The sequence below is a fragment of the Cetorhinus maximus genome, chromosome 22 (genome assembly GCF_964194155.1).
Source record: "Cetorhinus maximus chromosome 22, sCetMax3.hap1.1, whole genome shotgun sequence".
Taxonomy (NCBI): domain Eukaryota; kingdom Metazoa; phylum Chordata; class Chondrichthyes; order Lamniformes; family Cetorhinidae; genus Cetorhinus; species Cetorhinus maximus.
Window position 1 is genome coordinate 23,064,595 of NC_135900.1, and position 20,609 is coordinate 23,085,203.

General features: G+C 43.7%; 1 protein-coding gene across 1 annotated transcript in view; it reads left to right on the forward strand.

Annotated features, from left to right (window-relative positions):
* Positions 1-1,000: 1,000 nt before the first annotated feature.
* Positions 1,001-20,609, forward strand: part of slc6a15 (solute carrier family 6 member 15) — a 40,617-nt gene continuing 21,008 nt past the window's right edge. The window contains exons 1-5 of the mRNA XM_078567926.1: positions 1,001-1,138; positions 9,212-9,672; positions 10,408-10,565; positions 17,573-17,699; positions 17,792-17,973. Of these exons, the coding sequence (XP_078424052.1) occupies positions 9,381-9,672; positions 10,408-10,565; positions 17,573-17,699; positions 17,792-17,973 (759 nt within the window). The 5' untranslated portion in view covers positions 1,001-1,138; positions 9,212-9,380. The remainder of the gene's footprint in view (positions 1,139-9,211; positions 9,673-10,407; positions 10,566-17,572; positions 17,700-17,791; positions 17,974-20,609) is intronic.

The window sequence follows — 20,609 nt, forward strand, 5'->3', positions numbered from 1 at the left end:
AGCACACCTGGATCTATTGATCCTGCTAGATGGATAGTACTGTGATGGCTTGGCTTACACCTGATCTCAAAGGCAGGTCCAACCCATAGCACCACGACTTCCACCACAAAGTAGGGCAAGGAGGCAGGTTGCAAATCTACCCCAGAACAAGGACCGAACCCCATGCTGTTGGCACCAATCTGATCCCCAGAGGTGACCAGCCAACTGATGCCCCAAGGAGCCTAGGTTGCTGTGGCAACATACACTTTTACATGCATGTGGTAATCGGGAGCTATGAATAGTGATGATACAGGCTCCAATTTCTTTCCATCACATGGCTGACCAGGAATCTCTCCCGCTCTTACCGCCTGCCATTGACGTAGATTGGAAGGAAGGATTTGCAGATAGATATTCAACCTGTTTGACTGAATTATGAGCACACCTTGGTTGGCCATCAAATCCTGGAGCTTCTGGCTCAGAGGCTGGGACAGTACCCACTGCACCACAAGACCTCCATTTCCCATTGGAAAAATCCCCAATCCCTCTGGCCAGTTTCTAAGACAACATCCCTTCAGAGTGATTGAAATAGTCAAACTGTAAAAAAAAAAGTTATTTATTATGGAGATGAGATGCCCACTGTATAGATTTGCAGACTCAAAATAAAGAGTTTTGCTGAGATTGAGGGGTATCTGAAAACTGACACTTGGCATCTCTACTCAGGGGAATGAGTTGGTCCTGACATTTTACCCAAAGTAGATACACAGCAAGTTGTAAACCGTTACAATGCAATCGTAATCCGGTCTACTATCAGGCTCTTGGTGGTCAAACCTTCGAATAGGACGATACTAACCTGAGGGAAGTATACATTGCTTAAATTATTTTTAAAAAAAACCTCTTGTTTACACGAAATCGAAAATCAGTGGTGGGATTGACGTTACTTGAAGCCGATTTAGAAAAGCATTTCCCTTTAAGTGAATGGTTTGTGTTGTTGCCTGTCGTCACTCTGGAGGGTTGGAGTTCGGTTGAAGGTGTGGCTCTCTGTTAGAAACACTGAGCCCTCTTATCATGTGAAAGCTCCTACTTGAGTCCCCGAGCACACCGACACACATCCTGCACCCGGATTCGGACTCACTCACTCATTTCCCAAATCGTTACGGAGGTAAGATGATGCGCAAATTGTGTAAATCATAGCCCAAATGGGAATTTTCTTTTGTAAAGAACGCAGTTTTCACTTTGCAGCCAAACCTGGTTCACAACGAATTTGTAATTGTGGATATATTGCAGCGGCACATGAAGGCGGAGTGAATCCCCTGGAATAGGTCCGTGCGTTTGACAATGGGAAACCATCCCTGACAGTGCGCGGAGGCGCTGACTCGGCTTCCCAGCCTTTTCCATTCATCCCGCTGCAGCGTCTACACTTTTACTGCATTGAAGGGAAGAAACGATGTTCTTGGCGGGGCTCGGGATAGAGGCCGACGAGATCTAGTTTATTTTATTTTTATTTGACCCTGCACCGGCTGGTAAGCCGTCGGAGTTGTCTGGTTTTCCCGGTACCGTGGATTGACGGTGTGTCTGTCTGTCTGTTTGGGTTTGTATGCAAATTTCAAGGAGCGGTGCTGTCTGCTCAGCCCACCGCCTCTCCCTGGGCTGCACCTACAGTAACTGCAGCACGTAGACACATACAGAAGACATTCAGATGCAAGCAGGCACGGATACAAATACACATCCCCAATACATGGACATGCATGTAAACGTTAAATGCTTGGACATGCACATACACACAGACACCCACCCACACGCCCAGCGCCTGCACACTGCACAGAGGCATCTTTCCTCTGTCCTCGATCATACAACCGCGCTGTACAGTCTCTGCAGTCTGCGCTGGTTTTGATCTGCGGCACCCCTATACTGGGCAAGTTACCATCCAAGGTGACACGACAGTGTCTCCTGCCACCCCATAGCCCGCCTCTTTCAGTTTGCCTGGTCCACACCTGTCGAGATTGAACGATAATCTTTTTTTTTAAGATTCAAATCACGTTGGCTTCCTCTTGCTTTCTATGTGATGATCACAGGGGGATATATCTGTCAGTGACACAGTTCCCCAGAACCGATTACCTTTCTGTGGACAAACGCGGGGTTTAAAGGATTGACAAACCGCCCTGTCAAGGACGAAGGTCTCAGACAGATTTCAGCGTGTGTACATAGAAGAGACTAAGAGGTCCGTTTGTGCAGACGCAGCTGCTGCCAGGGACACGACGTTGCTGGTCCAGCTGCGCCTTCGCCTTTCAGCATCCCGTGACTGCGGGGAGCAGCCAGCATCACTCCTGTAACCTGCTTATTAAATAAAATGATGAATTCCTGAATGTGTTAGGGTGATGCAAGGGGAATCATTGAGTATCTCATTCTGACACCTGCCATAATGACTGTGCATGTCTTTTGCAGCGAATTTCATTTTAACTCGACACACTAGCCTAATGCCCATGAAATGATTTGCCAGTCAGCCTGTGTAATACGATAGCGGGCTGGCTGGCTTCAATCGGACTGCGATGTCAGAGGCTATTGATTTCATGGGGACAACTTGACAGGCATTGGAGTGCAATCTGTTTGATTCCTTCTCGAGAGACGCAGCTGATGTAAAAATACATTTCATTTGGAATAACTGCATCACCTTTCCTGATATTACGATCGCTGGTTCCTGATCAAATAAGGCTGAAAACATTAAACTATCATTTTCTGCTTTAAAACCACCAACCGCCTCCCCGAGCGGTCAGCCCCATTTTTGCATCGTCCTGTTTCGTTCTCAGATATTAACAGGGAACATTGTGACATTTGGTTCGGCTGGTTTGGTGTTTCAGCAAGATTTCAGATGTGAGAAGCGGAGTCTCCATTTACCATTGGGAGACTACCGCAAGGCATGGAGATTTAAACAGTTATTGAATTGGGAAAGATTTATTTGACGAGGCACATGATAGTTACTACTTGTTTAAAAATTGCAGATTGCTAGTACACATAAATATGCCCGGTTTATGTTAATGACGGTGCAATTAAGTCTAGAGAGGAGTCAATTTGCTGAAGACGATAGTTGATTGCCATATTTTCTGTTTAAAAACAACCATTAAAAATCCTGCCAAACGTTAACACAAATTTTTTGCTTTTAGCACAGATTTGTAGGTGAAATTTGTGTATTTTAGGCATTTGAAACCATACAGATGATAAATGTGGTTAAGCGATTGTCCTGCAGATCAATTAATCCTCCATTAGGTACATCTTGACCTCAACATGCCTGAATTAATCACATCTTTGCATAAATGATATATTATTTGGAAATAAGCTCTCTCTACAAATAAAGTTTTGTTTAGATCTAATATTGCTGGAGAACTTGGTCCCTGGCACGGGGAATATTCAGAACTATCACTAAATAATGGGTCACACGTTTCTATTTTATTGAGCTACCAGGCGGGTTGGGCTGGGGTTTCATGTGTTTCTACCTGAATCACGTGCCTGCTCTTTATAAATGGATTCATGATGTTGTTAAGTGAAGTATTGAGGGAGCATATTTTCCTGGTGAACTGTTTGAAGGCTGATACCATTTGTATTGTACAAAAGTGATGGACTGCCTTTCACAGGAGCTTGGAACACAGAGGGAGACCAATCAGCCCATCATGTCTCTGCTGGCTAATTGAAAGAGCAATCCAGTTATTACCATGCCCTTGCTGTTTGCCCACAGTCCTGCGAGCTCCTCCTCTTCAAGTATACTTCCAATCCCCTGTTGAAAGTTACTATTGAATCTGCTTCCACCATCTTTTTTAGGTAGTGCGTTCCAGATCATAACTTGCTGTATATAAAAAAAGAAATCTCAACTGCTCCTGGATTTTTTTTGTTGCCAGTTTTCTTAAATCTGTGTTCATTGGTTCCAACCCTGCTGCTAATAAAAACTTGTCTGCTTTGATCAGATGAATTTGAACGCTTTTGTCAAATTCCCCTTAACTTTCTCTGCTTTAAGGAAAATAATCCTACATTCTCCACATAACTGAAATCCTTCATCCTTGATACCAGTCTGGTAAGTCTCTTCTGTATCCTCTCTAACATCTTGACATCCTTCCTAAAGTGTGGTGCCCAGAATTGGACGCAATACTCTAGCTGAGCAGTGATTAATAATAGCTTACCATAATTCCTTGTTTTTTTAAAAATCCTATACTTCTGTCTATAAAGCCAAGGATCCCGTATGCTTTTTTAACTTAAGCAGTCAAAGATTTGTGTACATAAAGCCTCAAATGTCTCTGTTCTTGCACTCCCTCTAAGTTGTACCATTTCTTTGCAAGTTTTTCAAGGGGGTTGGAAGCGGGTTTATTTACACTTGGAAAATTCTGAACATCTCAGGAATTATATGGATGGAAGACACCAGCAGCTTTCAGTCACTTCATTCCAAGGATGTCTCTTGTTGATTGACATGGAGCAGTATCTACATAGATTACTCCCATATCCCTGGTTTGTGGCCATAAAGATCATATGGCACTAGCTATGCATCAGTAATGAGCATACTATATTTAGGAAAGCAATTAAAACAACACAACCTGCATTTATATAGCATATTTAATGTAGTGTAACATCCCAAGGCACTTCCGGTATGCAAGGCAAAGATGCACATTGGTTACCTAGCTTTGGAGGCAGAGGCAGTTCATTTCCCTGAAGTCATTGTCAAGAAATTGTTAGCAAGCTCTGATACATGTCAACATTCATTTTTAAGAGAAAAGGTAACATAATGGAAAAAAACATACTTTTGGCTGCTATTTTTCCATGAGAAACCGATGCAAAATACATAATACTGATAAAGAAAAACAAATTATTATTTTTATTTCAAAACTCACGGCACCTTCAACAATAATGTAAGAGTACCCAACAGTTTCTCCACCAGGACAAAAACAAAAATACCTGGAAAAACTCAGCAGGTCTGACAGCATCTGCGGAGAGAAATACAGTTGACGTTTCGAGTCCATATGACCCTTCATCAGAACTAAGGAAATAGAGAAATGGGGTGAAATATAAGCTGGTAGAGTGGGGTGGGACAGGTAGACCTGGACAGAGGGCAAAGAAGAGATTGCCAAAGATGTCATAGACAAAAGGACAAAGGGATGTTGACAGTGGTGATATTGGGCAGAATTTTGCCCTTGGTGGGCGTGTGGGCCCCACCGGCTCGGCGGCGGGCGGTCAGCCGAACTCCGCCGCCAAAACGGGCCCCGCCACCATTTTAAGTGGGCGCGCCAATTAAGGCCCGCCAGCAGGCTGCCTGACGGGAAGTGTTACCCACTTCCTGTGCGGGGGAGGGGGGGAGGGATTCCCCAATTGTCAAAGTGCGCTCTTTCACGCATGCATGCACACTGCTCCCTGAGACTGTCTCAGGGAGATCACTGACAGCCTTCAAAGTGTCAAAATAGAAAAATAAAAAAAAATATTAATATGTTCCCCTCATGTGACAATGTCATATGAGATGGGACATGTTAATAAATCTCACATAAAGTTTATTTAAGATTTTTAAAACGGACATGAAACCTCATCCCGCCAATGGATGAGGCTTCATGTTTTTTCAGAAGCCCGCTGGGGCTCCTAGCCTGCCCGCCAACCTTAAGGTTGGACGGGCAGGGCCTTTAATTACCTTAATTACCCTGTCAATGGCCTCAATTGGCCATTGACAGGTCGGCGGGCGGGCAGCTGATTTTGCTGTCCACCCGCCTTCCTGAATATTTAAATGAGGCAGGATGACGTCGGGGGTTCCTCCCGACGTCATCCCGTGTCATTTTCCTGTCGGTGAGCAGGCCCCGCCCCCAAATCGTCAATGGGAAAATTCAGGCTATTGTCTAAGGAATGTGCTAATGGGGACATTAAGGGCAGCAAGCAGGACAAGCTAGTGGCAGGTGGCCCTAGTGGGGGTGGGGTGGGAGGGAAGGGGGGAAGGGATTGAAATGGGCTAAAAGGTGGAGATAAAGCAATAGAACGAAATAAATTTAAAAATAGGTGGAAAAAGAAAAATATATTTGTAAAAAAATGATAAATTATTGCAAAAAGGGGGATCGGAAAGGGGGTGGGAATGGAGGAGAGAGTTCATGATCTGAAATTGTTGAACTCAATATTAAGTCCGGCAGGCTGTAAAGTGCCTAGTCGGAAGATGAGGTGCTGTTCCTCCAGTTTGCGTTGGGCTTTACTGGAACATTGCAGCAGGCCAAGCACGGACATGTGGGCATGAGAGCAGGGTGGAGTGTTGAAATGGCAAGCGACAGGGAGGTCTGGGTCATGCTTGCGGACAAACCGAAGGTGTTCCGCAAAGCGGTCACCCAGTCTGCGTTTGTTCTCTCCAATGTAGAGGAGACCGCATTTACCAGAATCTACCAGAATCATTAAGGTGTGGTTCACCTTTGAAGGCCATTCATTGCATCTGATAGTGTCTTTGAAGGCGTGGAGATGGCTTAGATCTTCATTTTCTTGATGGCCAAAGTTATAACATTTTATAGCCTAGAAGAGGCCATTCAGCCATCAGGCCTGAAAAAGTTATCCATTCAGATCCACTCCCTTCCCTTTCCCCCTAAGCTCCTAAAAATTTCCCACTAATGATCAACTTTCCATTTAAATATTATTATAGACACATATCTTAATAACCCTCTGCATTTAAAAAAAAACTAACCCTTTCTTTGGTGACAGTCTGAAATTTACGCCCACTGGTTAATCCCTTACAAGCAGCAGAAGTAGTTTTTATTCTATTAATTTTATCGAAACCTCTCTTAAGTGGGCTTTATCACATCTCGTCTTAAGCTTCTCATATTGAGAATCTTATAAGTTTAAAAGCTGATGAATATAGAAAGTGATAAACCTCAAGCTTATGCCAGAGGTGTTAATTGTTCAACTCAGGTTTGAGGTGCAGTGATGGAAATACATGGTTAAAAATAAATAAATATTGTTATTGGTTGCAAATGTTTTTCTAGGTTTATAATCTCTTCACATAATCCCTTCCCATACACAGTGCTAAGTAAACAAAATAATTGCTCAGATTGGACACCAAAATACCCCTATTGATTCAAAAAGCTAATGCTTTGAATACTACAGTCAAGTTTTTGCACGATAATCAAATTTAGGAACAAAGGAACAGGGTTAGGATTTCAACGCATTTTGAGCCTGATCCACCATTTTGTTAGCCATAGGGGGGGCGCTATCTTTTAAAGCACAATTTCCCATCCTTTCTTTATATTCTTCAATACCCTTCTTCCCAAGCAAGCATCTATTTTCTTTTTACAACGGCAATTGATTTATGACCTCCTAAGATAGTGTATTCTACAAACAAATCATTTTAGTTTATTTAACAGCACATTTTACACATTTTACCATTCTTCAACATGCATTTAATGTTGATTGTCTAACCTTAGTTCGAACAGAAAATAAATTAAGAAATCAGACATTAATTCACGGGAGGAGAATATCTCCTTATAAAATCAATGTTGGACTCAAGCCCAACGACCATCTTGTAATTTTCAGTACATAATTACAGTAGAACTGAGCTCGGCATAGTTACACAGATTAGGAGGGAGCATTCAATGGGATGCAGCCCTCCTGCCCTTGTACAGTGTGACACTTTTTTAAATCAGCTTATTTAGATTTATTTTTTAAAAACTACATATTCCATCACCCCTGACAAGCTGTCTGGGTAGGTAAAGAATGACAGTTTCTTAGACGATACCGGACAGGTATAACTCAGATGGAAAACAGTTTTCCATTTTTTATCGGGAACACAATTTATAACTTGTCCATCAGCAAAATCAATCCTTTTGCTGCCAGTGTAAAGATTTTTGCTTTGTAGGAAAATTCACATTTATTTCAAACCATTTCCATTACTTTGGGGAGTGTCACTTACAAGTTGCAGTGATCACTCAGTCCAAAGCTAGCTAATTTTACAATAAAGGACAGCAATACCTTGGCAAGAGCAACCTCCATTACTCTACCCTTGAACGTTTCTTTGACGAAATGGAATTATTATAATCCCATTCTTCAATTGTCATGTGTTGCTTACTAGTGTTATGCATTTTTCACACACCCTTTGAAACCACAAGAACTGTTTAAATAATTTACAGATCCTGAAAGATTTTTGTGCGTTGAGCCTTTGATCTAATTGGCTCAGATTTTTTTTTTACTCCTGCAATGTTGGATATGACAACTATTTTATGCTAATTCGTTTCTTACCAATTGTAAAAGGTACCTTTGGTGGCTAGAAACAACAACTTGCTCTGAGGTCGGACACCTCACAGCACTTAATGCAGGAATTGCTGAGACTTGACGACTCTTTTGATTTAGCAGTTAAATTGCCAATATTATACATGCTTTCACTACACAATTTTGCCATCTTTTTGTGCAAGCAAAGCAAATGCGTTGTTCCTTGGTTGGGAAAAGCTCACACATCGCTGCTTTAATCTAATTAATTCAAGAGTTGCATTGATCAGTTGCTTTCTCCAAACAGCCACAATCGTTATGCACAGTAGGAACAGGAACAGTTTACTAATGAAATACACAACTTACATTAACTATTTCTTAGACAGCACTTCTCTGTTTCTGGATTTTCCCCACTTTCATTACATCAAGTATCAACCTCCTGACTGGCCTCTCCTTGATAATTCAGAAACTCCAATTAATCAAATTTCTGTGGCATATGCCCTCTTACTGATACTTAAGTCCATCCCCGTCAGACCCAACTGGCTCAGTAACCCCCAGAATATTATTTTCAAGGACCCCGTCTTCAAATTTCCCCATAAACTTATATCTCTCAAGCTGACCAGCGTCTTTCGACCATGTGACCTAGCATCCATCTTCCACTCGCCTGACTCCTTATTCTCTTTTATTCTGTCATTTGGGATAGATGCTTCAGTCACTACACTCCTTCCTTCGGCATATCTCCCCAAACTACACCCCCACTTGCTCTCAGATGCTGCTTAAAACTCTTGGACCATGCTTTTGGTCCATTTCTTTAATTCCTCCTGCCACTGCGTAATGCCCTCCTCATCCAGCTTCTGAAACTTTATGGTAGGTGAAGGGTGTTAGACAAATGCAAAGCTATTACTTTGCAGCCGATCTTCAAGAATAACATGAAGAGTGCAAGTTATAGTATATAATTACAAGTTTTTAAAATGTTGGATCAACTACTGCTTCTAATATTTGTTGTTCTGGTGACCAAACTGTAATTGTTTTCTCCAAACAGATTTTGAAGTACAGAATACCCTTTCAGACTTACTGCACCTCAGACCTTCAGTAGCTGTCTTCTGTTTGTCTGTTGGTATCATCGCCTGTTTGCATCAAGTTACACTTGGCTGAAAGTGTTGTTGCTAGACTTTTGTGCAGTGTTACAGAATCCGTTTCTAGTGTTTCCAATGCCTAAAAATAGCAAAGTTGCAAAGAGGGAACTGGATGAAGATGTCACGGAGTCTGTCAAGGATCTTCTTTCCAATGAGGACATGAATGACGATCAGTTTAAGAAGAGTGCATTATATGTTGATGATCCTCAGACTGACAAAGATGTGGACATTGAAGAAGGATCTGATACTGAAGATGAAAGGCCTGCCTGGAATAGCAAACTTCAATACATTCTGGCACAGGTTGGATTCTCGGTTGGTTTAGGCAATGTATGGAGATTCCCATATTTATGTCAAAAAAATGGTGGAGGTAAGTGTGAAACCACCAAAATAATCTACCTTAGATCTAATAAGCACATTAAGCAATAAAATAGTGTGCTCCTAAATGGAGACACGATTTAGCTTGCATAAAATAGTTCTTTGTATTTTTCAAAACCTTGTCATTACTGTGACCACTGGGTGCTGGGTTTGAAATTTAGAAAACTTACTGTGTTATCTTATAATTTAAGCATAGTTAGATTCCTTATGGTTGGGAGGATTATAATCTGCATTCCAATTTCAAATTTATGTGTGGCCAAGTTTAATAATTTAATTGGACGTGGAGTTTTGTGATCACTTCCAAGCCTAAGGCGTGTATTATGAAGCTTGCTTATTGTATAATGACACAGGAATTCTCTGTTTTTAATAAAACAGTTTTTCTTGCACATTTATGAGATGTTATGCACACAGTTTAAAAAAAATCAGATTGTGTGAATGCATCTCACTTTCAATAGCTGCGTATTAAAATTCAAATAGTTTTTAACATTGGTGAAAATATATCTACGTGAAACAAGAGTATGAAAATCTGATCTTATAATCAACCTCTACCAATGTGAAAAGTATGTCACAAAATTGATGAATCAAAGTTAACATGTTTCATAAAAATATGATGTTATTGCTCTGTAGGACCTTTTATTAAATCAGATATTTGTTAAAACTGAGCTGCACAAAGGTTTACTATGGGATGGCGATGGCAGGTTATAAAACCATGTTTTCTCTTCTTCAGGTGCCTACCTCGTGCCTTATTTGCTTTTGCTGCTTGTCATTGGGATTCCACTGTTTTTCTTGGAGCTTGCAGTGGGTCAAAGAATCAGACGAGGCAGCATTGGTGTGTGGAACTTCATCAGCCCAAGACTCGGAGGAATAGGATTTTCAAGCTGCATTGTATGTTGATTTTTAAAAAATATTTTTTTTGTTTTGACTGTGTAAATTTACAAAGCATTAGTAAATAATGCCCCTGGTAATAATTTGATTTTCCCCACAGTCCAGTTCCTCTCTCATAGAACATAAAACGTTCTTGGCAAAATACTGTGGATGCTGGAAATCTGAAACAAAAACAAAAATTGCTGGAAAAACTCAGCAGGTCTGACAGCATCTGTGGAGAGAAAGACAGAGTTAACGTTTCGAGTCCGCATGACTCTGGTTCAGAGATAAAAAGTTCTTTCTTCCTGATGCAACTACACGAGCATTTTTTGATTCAAATCCAGGTGTTTTAAACCACACCATCATATATTGGAGTACTTGCCAGCATGTGGAAGTCAGGCACAGCATCTTATTGCCTCACCCCTTTGAGTTCTTTCGAAGGGACAAAAATGTTCAGCATTGCTTACAGTTATTTTAAAATTACAGATCAGTCACAACTGTAATTAAAACTCACTCCACATGTAATTATACACTCTAATTTAATAGCTAGCTCTTTTTGCAAATTGGTCAAAAATGCACTGAGGTGATTGCTTGCAGTTATGTGTGGGTCAGGCTATTTGAATAATTAGCATGAGATCTCAGTGCAGCTTTGGCCTTCCATTAGCCGCTTTCCTGATGTGAAATGCAGTGTCTTTTTGCAGCAACATCAGAGTTACTGCAGCAAAATAAATTGTAAGACCATTTAGAGCAACGGTACTCATTGGGCAGAATTTTCCCCCCGTCAGGGGGGAGGTTGAAGAGCGGGCGCGCCTCTGATCGGTGCCCCCGATTGGGGGCGCGCTGCCATTTTATGTGGGAGGGCCAATTAAGGCCCGCCCAGCGTGACGTCCTCAGGGAAGCGCTGTGCGCTCCCTGTGTGGGCGGGAGGGGGGGATACCCTGAGCTGAGAGTGCGCTCTTTCGCGCATGCGCATGGCTAAATGCCGCCTCAGGGAGATCAGCTGTACATTTAAAAATCTGAAAAATAGAAAAATAAAATCCGTGACATGTCCCATCATGTGACATTGCCACATGAGTTGGGACATGTCCATAACTTTTACACACACTTTAATTACATTTTTTAAAACCTACATGAAACCTGATCCCGCCCGTGGATGAGGTTTCATGCCTTTTCTAAAGCCCGCCAGGGCTCCTGGCCTGCCCGCCAACCCTAAGGTTGGACAGGCAGGTCCATTAATTAGTTTAATGACTCTGTCAGTGGCCTCAATTGGCCATTGACAGGTCGGTGGGTGCACAGCTGATTCTGCTGAGCCCCCGCCTACCTGAAAATTTAAATGGGGCGCGGTGACATTGGGAGTTCCGCCCGACGTCATCCCGCGTCATTTTACGCATCGGCGAGCGGGCCCCGCCCCCCCCCCCCGCTCACCGACTGGGAAATCCTGGCCTTTATGTATCCTGTGGGCCACTTGAGGCCCTCACTTGTCTTTAGTGCGGTTTGCTTGCTGCCTCTTTCCCACTCACTGACCCTCCCCTCTTGCTCCCTCACTCACCACCTCTCTCTCGCTGCCTGCTCACAGCAGAGGGAAGCAGCAAGCAAGAGTGAGCGGGAAGGTTGGCAAGCGGGAGGTAAGTACAAAGAGTTAGTAAGTTATTTAACACATGAATAACTGTACATTTGGTGGTCTTAGATCATCACTTTTTGTATTTTACACATCGGGTTCCCTTTTTGAAGAAATAAATAGCAATGAATCTATGGGAGGAATTTTACGGTCCTCCGACAGCGCATTGGCAGGTGTGGGGGTGGGGTGGGAAGGTGGTTGCCAGTAAAATCCCCCAGGTGGCCTTCCCACTGCCCTCCTGCCTACCCCTGACCTGTCTGCAACCTTACGGGGGTGAGGCCCAAGGGGTCCATCTACCCTAGCCTCAATTGAGGCCCCTAAGTGGCCAATTATGAGCCTCAATTTAAAGGCTGGCAGGAGAAGTTCAGGGACAGAGGGGAAGCCAGCAGGTCATCCTATTTGGGCCTTGGGAAGGAAGGTGGGGGAGTGGCGGGGTGCCTCAAGGCCCCCCTTTCCACATTGGGCTCCCCGCCCCCTCCCCATCCAAGGTCTGCTCCCTGAGGATGATCCCTTCCCCCCCGGCCTCTCCATCAAGACCCTAACTCCCTTTGGTCTCGCTTCCCTCCCTGCCATCAGAACTCCCGCGCTTACCTGCTCCTGGACTATGGGACTTAGAATCTGAAGACTGCCTGTAGTCCCAGTCCGGATACTGCTGTTGCTGACGGTGTGGGACTATGGAGTTGCTAGCCAATCAGTTTGGTTGGCAGTTCTCTTGACTTCCTATCAAGTGAGCAGGTCCCGTCTCCAGCCAGTAATGCTCCTCACAGCTTTAAGTGGGGCTGCAGTGATGGGCGGGGATGCGTTCCTAACTGACGTCGGGAAGCAGGGCGGGAAATCCTGTTATCCGAGAAATCATGCTTTATTATCATTTTTAAAATCTACTTGCAACCTGATTAAAAATTCCTGATAATCCAATTAGCCCTCACTAGTGGCTTAGAAGAAGCAAGAGTTTCAAAGTCTTACACCTCAAGAAATGAAAAGTAAACAGCAGCAAAAAACCAATGTAAATGCACAACTGCAAAGTCAGGGGCTGTGGACCTATGACTTCTCAACCACTACTCTCCACAAGGCCTTGATATCATGCTTGATGGATGAATCAACCTTATAATGTCTGTTTGACCAAAGACCACATGTTATTTCATGTACTGTAATTCTCCAAAAGTTAGTATTAAAAATATCATACTTTTTTTTTTGCTATTTGCTATTTTGCTTTTGGGATTGGAAAAACTTGCCTACACCACAGGATGAAACAGTTCTAATTCCGTTTGTTAAATGTCTGCTGTTCCTGTGAAGGATGGTGGGCTGTCCCCAGTAGCTGCCCCCCAATCAGAGGGCCAGCAGCTCAGCAGCCTCAGCAGCGCCACTGCTAGCAATGGCCATTGCTGGGGCTGCACTTGCAGGGTGAGGGCGCATCAATGGCTGTACACCCTCAAAGTCAGGTAAGTAGGTCTTGGGGATGTCAAGGCCAGTCAGGCAGGCTTGAGCAAGTGGGGATGGGGCGGGGGTGGTGGTGGTGGTGGTAGCGGGGAAGTTGCTGAGCACAGGAGGTGCTTTTGCCATGGGCTGGCCATTGTCACCAGGTGCGGCGGGGGGGGGCGATGGGGCACCTCTGTGGGCCAAAGAGTTTGCAAAATGTAGTGTTCCCCCTCCCCAGAGCTCATTGTGAGGCTGTCAGGGTGTAACTGGTGGTTTCTCCACATGGTGGAGGGATCCCCAAGTGCTGGTAAAATGCCAGCAGAAGAGGAAAGCAGCCCTTGTTCACTTGTTCACTTGAGTGGTTCAGTTCAGCTTTGGTGGGTGGGCAGAATGCCCAGAATGCCACCTTTCCTGCCATTGGCAGGATGGTATGGCAGTGGGAAAATGATGGACATGCCACCTGCTGTTTTCCCATGCCATTTTGCCAGACTTCCCGCTTTGCAGCCCATCCCCATAGGCCTGGTAAAATCCAGCTTGTGATGTTGTAGAGAGAGCAGAGTGTATCTAACAATAACTGGTAACCATGGGGTAGGATTTTTTGCTGAGCAGGTGGGTGCGCGCCCATCCCGCTCGAGTGTAAAATGACGCGTGATGATGTTGGGCGGGGGTCCTGACATTGCACACTCGCACGATACTTCGGTCGGCGGGCGCATGCGGGTATCAGCAGCGCGCCCACCGACAATTAAAAGGCTTATTACGGCCATTAACAATGAAACTGATTCAAATTTTTCACTGCCCGTCCAACCTTAAGGTTGGTGGGCAGGCGAAAAGGCCAAGTGGCTGTTGCGTTTTTTGTGAAACCTCATCCACGGGCGGGATGAGGTTTCAATCCGTCATTAAAAGAATTTTAAATATTTTGCCCTAATTTCTAACATGTCTAACAGTCGCATGTCGCATCTAAAAACTGTTTTAACATTCCAAAAATCTTTGTTTTTAATTGTCAAAACTCGCATGTGCAAACTTGCGCTCTCTCCCTCCTCCCCCCCACCGCACAGGCAGCGCTGAAGCACGCGTTTCACGCTGGGAGAGCCTTAATTGGCCCACCAGCGTGAAATTGCGGCCCGGCCCTGATCGCGGGCAGCAATCGGCTTTTCCACTGCTCCCGCCTGCCCCCACCGAGCCCGCATGACGAGGGAAAAATTCTGGCCCGTGATACAGGTCAGTATCTGGAACAGCATTTCACCTTCCCTCTCCCTCTCTCCCCAGAACCTCCTGGGCTTGGTCTTATATGTCTAGCTTCTCCCCTTTTCTGCCCAGGGCTAGGAAGGGCCATAACTCCACTTTCTCACCCTCCTGCCCATCAGGATTGTTGCATAATGATATCAGAAACAAAGCTGAATTTGACTTCATCAGTGACTTAGTTCTTTCCATTCATTATAAACGTTAATCAGCTTTGCTGTACCAGTATGAGAATTATCACTGACTATTTGTCATATAGTACCAAAGATGACATATCTGATTAATGTAGGAACAAAAGGCACAGCACAAAAAGGCTCAAGCTTTCTTGCTTAAACTTCCGATTTATAGTTGCATTTCATCTAGTTGCTCTTGACTGATTTCATTTTCCCATGTGATTCACTTGAACCTCAGTCCCTCGAGCTGCAGGTTGCACGGCTTTCAATAGTTCCATTTGCCTGAGGCATATGAAGATCAGACTCCCTTGAAACCTTACTGTCTCTCCCCACTGTTAGCTGCTGCCTAATATCCCTTCCCTGTCCATGCTCCACCCTAAGAATTGTTGCTGTCTCCCTGTTTCCAATCTGCCTCATCTAAAAACTGGCTGTTAACCCCTGCCTCCCCTCACACAACCCCCCCCCACCGCCCCTCAACAACCCTGCTGCCGCCACTCCTTGCTGCCATTTACCCCACTCCAAAGAAGAGCACATTGCCACATCCTCACCTGTGAACTGGGAGCCAGCATTAATTTCTTCAAGTCGTTTGTTGCATTTTTTATTTAGATAGTAAAAGCACCTTAAGTGCTTTAAGGAATTTCAAGCTAGCCAGGTCATATCTGGGAACTTAGCAATAAGGCCTCTGTGTGAGCCGTGGCAGCTTACCACAAAAGGTGTTCTTCACATTTAGAGCATGTATACTGCATTTGCTGATAATACATATTTGCTTATACTTTATTTATTGGCATTAAGTTTATTATACACCTCCTGTTGATTCCAGACCCTGGAAAACTTCCTGTAATTTACCAGTCAATGTTCCCGTCCCCACTTCCTAGAATCTCCCTCATGCGACCTCCTCCCGTGCCTCCACACCCAATTACTTTGCCCCTAGGCCCGAATACCCAGGTCCCAACACAGCCCAGCCTGAGCACCTCCCTCCCACTGATTCTAGATTCTCCTTCTACTAATCCCATACTCTAGATCCCTCACTCCCAGGCTCAAGGAACCCCTCTCTGTAATATTCCTAAATCTCAACAACCCTCTGATCCGCCACTCTCCCAGGAGTCCCAGGCTCCAGAACCACTCTCCCAACGTCACCCATATCCACCAATCATCTGGGATACTTACTCTATCATCTTTCTGTATATTTTGCACTTTAAAAAGCATTTCGACAAAAAAAATCAGTGCATAGCTAAACAGACATAATGATCAAGACTCACAGATTTACAACTTCAGAGAAATATGGACTTATCCAGTCAAACTGGAAAATCTTCCATGATAGAATGCACTAAAGATCCAGTTTGACTGACTTCATCACCATAATTCTCTGAGTGTCAGCAGTGCCTTGGGAAATACACACCCCATGGCTGTTCACAGTAACAGAGGTTACATTATTTTAAAAGAACAGGATAATACATGGTGCAACACCAATATTCTGCTGTTGAAGTGCAGCTGTGTGCAACTTCGGGAGAAATTTTAACACCTAAGGGCAGGTGGGAGGTAAAAATGTTTAAATCCTCAAACTTGACCCCAAACCTGCCCACTCCTGATTTTAATGAGGGAGGGGTTGTGGCAGGGGGTTCCATGCGTCTCTGTTTCATCTGGACGCTAATTTTTAACACATGGAGCCTGTGAGTCCAGAGTCTCAGGAATGCCAAAAGGTTAAAGGAGGTGAGAAGAACTGGATACATTTGGCAAGTGTCTTCATTGCACTGCAGAGAGTAGGAGAAGCAGGATTGTTATCCCCAATCCCAACAAGTTGACCCCTCCGATTCGACTGCCGCGATGTCCAAGCTCCCCATGATGTCCAATTTGCCACTGCCACCCGCACCCGCCAAGTAAATATCGAAACTTTAGTGGGCGCTTTTAAGGTGAAAAGATGCCACAAAGGTATATACCACAGTGCAGGTTCCTGTCAAAGTTGTGTTGCTGCTTCAATCTCTCAGTTGCCCTTCATATACACTATGCACAAGACAGATTTCCCCCCAGTTTGACACAACCCTGCTTTACTTTCACACTCCTACACTGATTTATTTGAAGGTCTTCACATTTAATTGAGGTGCAAAAATCCCAAAGAGTGCTTACTGTTTTTCTACACCTAAATACGTGAAGATCAGATCAGGTCCGAATAAGATTGCTGCAATCTTTTCATCAGTGATTATAATAAATAGAATAAACTACTAATGTGATTTCTTCTCATTCATCAAAAGTCATATTGTTAATAACAAACAACAGTTTTGGTGGTCATGACTCAGATGACTTGACAGGCACAAGCTTTTGATCTAGAAAATTGGAAAAATATAGAATGCTTTAATTTTGTGCACTTTTATCAACTCGCTAAGAGGCATTAACTCTAGTAAAAGACATTTGATAGGTCTACCTTTAAGTACTTGATATTGCACAGCATAATTTGCAGATTATAATTGTACTAAATGAAAAGGATTTTATTTTTAAGTATTGTTCATTAGAAAAAAGTCAGTGGGGTATCTTCAATTCATCCCAGTGAAAGGATTATAAAATATGTCTTGCTGTTTTGATTGTAGGTGTGTTTCTTTGTAGCTCTGTACTACAATGTCATTATTGGCTGGAGCTTCTTTTATTTGTCCAAGTCCTTTCAGCATCCATTACCCTGGGATCAGTGTCCCTTGGAGAAAAATGGCACTAAGACCTGTGAGTATCCAACAGTAATATCCTGTTGTTACATGAAATGTCATTTTGTGTTAAGTCATGTGAACAATGTGATGTCTTCTTGTTTCTTTCAGTTGTTGTGCCTGAATGTGAAAAAAGCTCTGCCACTACTTATTTCTGGTACCGAGAAGCGCTGGATATATCTAACTCCATCTCGGAGAGTGGGGGTCTGAATTGGAAGATGACCATCTGCCTGTTCATAGCCTGGCTTATGGTCTGTCTTGCCATGATCAAAGGCATTCAATCTTCAGGAAAGGTTCGTGGTTTTCTTGGCTGCTTAAGTCAATTAAGAAATTAAGATTTCTGCCTTTAATTTGTGTTTAATAGACCTTCTTCCCAGTGAGGCAAACTATTTCCTTCCTGTTCACATCTGAAAATATGAATGACTGTATTTAGTCATTTTTATGTAGAGTATTGTCAAGTAGAAATTACAGTCTTGAAAATTTTGACACTTGCTCAGTGGAAGCATAAATTGGAGGATTTAGAGATCAGTGTGCTTAATTCGTAGCACTGTCTATGTTCTGGTCGTTAATTTTAATATTCTGGGAATCTAGTCCTCATTTAGCATGAAAAATTGTCAACCTGGCTAGATATTTTAAATACTTCCAATTTCTTGACAGTTAATTAATTTATACAAGTTATATTCCAAAATCAACCCTTTCACTTCGGTCTGATGGGCTGTTAAGTAGACCTAGCCAAGCCATGAGCAAAGCTTTAGCTGCTTTTGTTGCTATGTTTCTAACCTGAGCTCGGACTAAGTTTGATGCACAAAATGATTAGGGGAAATTTCACAAATTAAACACTTCAGCTAATTTATGGTATGTCCTTGATTTGAATTTGAGTTGAATCATATGAGGATTCACTTAATCAGAATACTACAGCAACCACTGAACAATGGGTAGAGAGACGATAACGGAGTAGTTAGTGAAGCAATATGACATTTGTACCCTTCCAGCTATATCCCTAGCAACTTTGCAGCCTCTTTGAACATAAGAACATAAGAGATAGGAGCAGGAGTAAAACCACACAGCCTGTCGAGCCTGCTCCGCCATTTAGTACAATCATGGCTGATCATGGGCTTCAATCCCATTTTCCTGCCTGCTCCCCATATCCCTTAATTTCCTGAGAGGCCCAAAAATCTATCTGTCCGACCAAAAATGCACTCAACCATGGAGCATCCATAATCCTCTGGGGTAGGGAATTGGCCTGTCCACTCGTTCACAGATCCCTTTCACTCAGAATGAGGATTAATGTTATATGTAATTTGACTACTGTCTCCTTTTTCCTGGACTTCACCAGTAAAAAATCAGGTTTGTTACGTATTTTGTTTATTTAGAATAGCTCAGTTGCAGTTTTGGTCCTTAGGGTCAAGATATAATCCTGCTTTAACATTCCTGGCTCGCCTCTATCTCCTCCCACTCCCAGGCAGTTTTAAAGTATCCATCTCACCGCGCGTGGTATCTCCTCCTCTCTCCTTGCTGCACTCAAAATAGTGCGCATTTCTTCCTTCCGTATACCAAAAGCATTTTTTTTAGCCTCCAAGAAAGCGGTGCCAATTTTTGTCCCATTGCCCCAACATTTACAACTGTGAGTACAATCAGGTGGAAGAATAATTAAAATATTCAAGCAGGAGCCAAGTGACATTGCCAGGACTCTTATACCAGTTATGTGTTAATTTGCACGGCGCTATTACTTTCTTGACCTGCCCACAAACCATAGGTGATACAAGTCAAAAGGAGGCTAATGTGGCACAGTTTAATGGCCCCCTTGCTGGAAGCATGATTTCTTCAGTCTCTTGGGAGTTCTGAGCCTTAAACGCTGCCGTAAGTCCAACTCTTTGCTACTGTCTGTCATCAGATTTGCTGTTGAAATCTGCTGCTCTATTTAAGTCGAACTGCTTTCTTTAAGCTGCAGCTGTATGCCCCTGTTAGGCATTTGCCCTGCCAGGTTTTGCACCTCCACAAATGACAAGCAACTCACTGATAGCGCGCCTTCTCCATTTAAATGTGACTATAACAATTAAAATCAGTCGGGCCTCCTGGCAGTGTTTTCATGCATTCCTGCTGCACCCCAATTAGCCACTGTATCTTTTAGCTCGATCTTTCTCCCTCGAGGCTTTCTCTTCCTCTCCCATCCATCCTCAGCTGGATCTCTCTCCCTTCGCTCAACAGGATGGGATAAATTTTCATTTTCGCCACCTGAATGGCAGTCATGGAATGAAAACCAGAAAGCTTTTACAAAGGGCAGGAGTTTGGTCTCAGTAACGGATCACACTGGCAGTGAACATGAGAATTGACCCCCATTGGGTAGAATTTTCTCCCCGTCGGGGGGGCCGGTCGGGAGCAGGCGCGGGCGGGTGCGGAGTCAATCGCTGCCTGTGATTGGCTGCGCACCGCCATTTTGCATGGGCGGGCCAATGAGCGCGACGCGCGCCCGGTAGTGCTCAATGCTACCTGTGCGGGCAGGGGGAGGAGGGAGAGTCGGGGCCTGCGTACGCGCAAAAGAGTGCAGAAATCTCCCTGAGGCACGGAGCTGCCTCAGGGTGATTAAGTTCAGGTTTAAAGCTTAAAATAAAGAAAGTTAAAAGTCATTTACACATGTCCCCTCGTGTGACAGTGTCACATGAGCTGGGGCATGTTTATGAAATGTTTAAAAAATTTTTATTTATTCAATTAAACCTTCATGAAACCTCATCCTGCTCGTGGATGAGGCTTCATGTAAAATGCGAAGGCCGCTTGGGCTCTTCACCTGCCCGCCAACCTTAAGGTTGGATGGGCAGCCCTGTTAAATTGTTCAATTGGCTTATTAATGACCTTAAAAGGCCTCCGATAGTTCGGTGGGCGTGCAGTCGACTCCAATGCGCGCCCGCCGAATGAAAGATGGAATGACGCG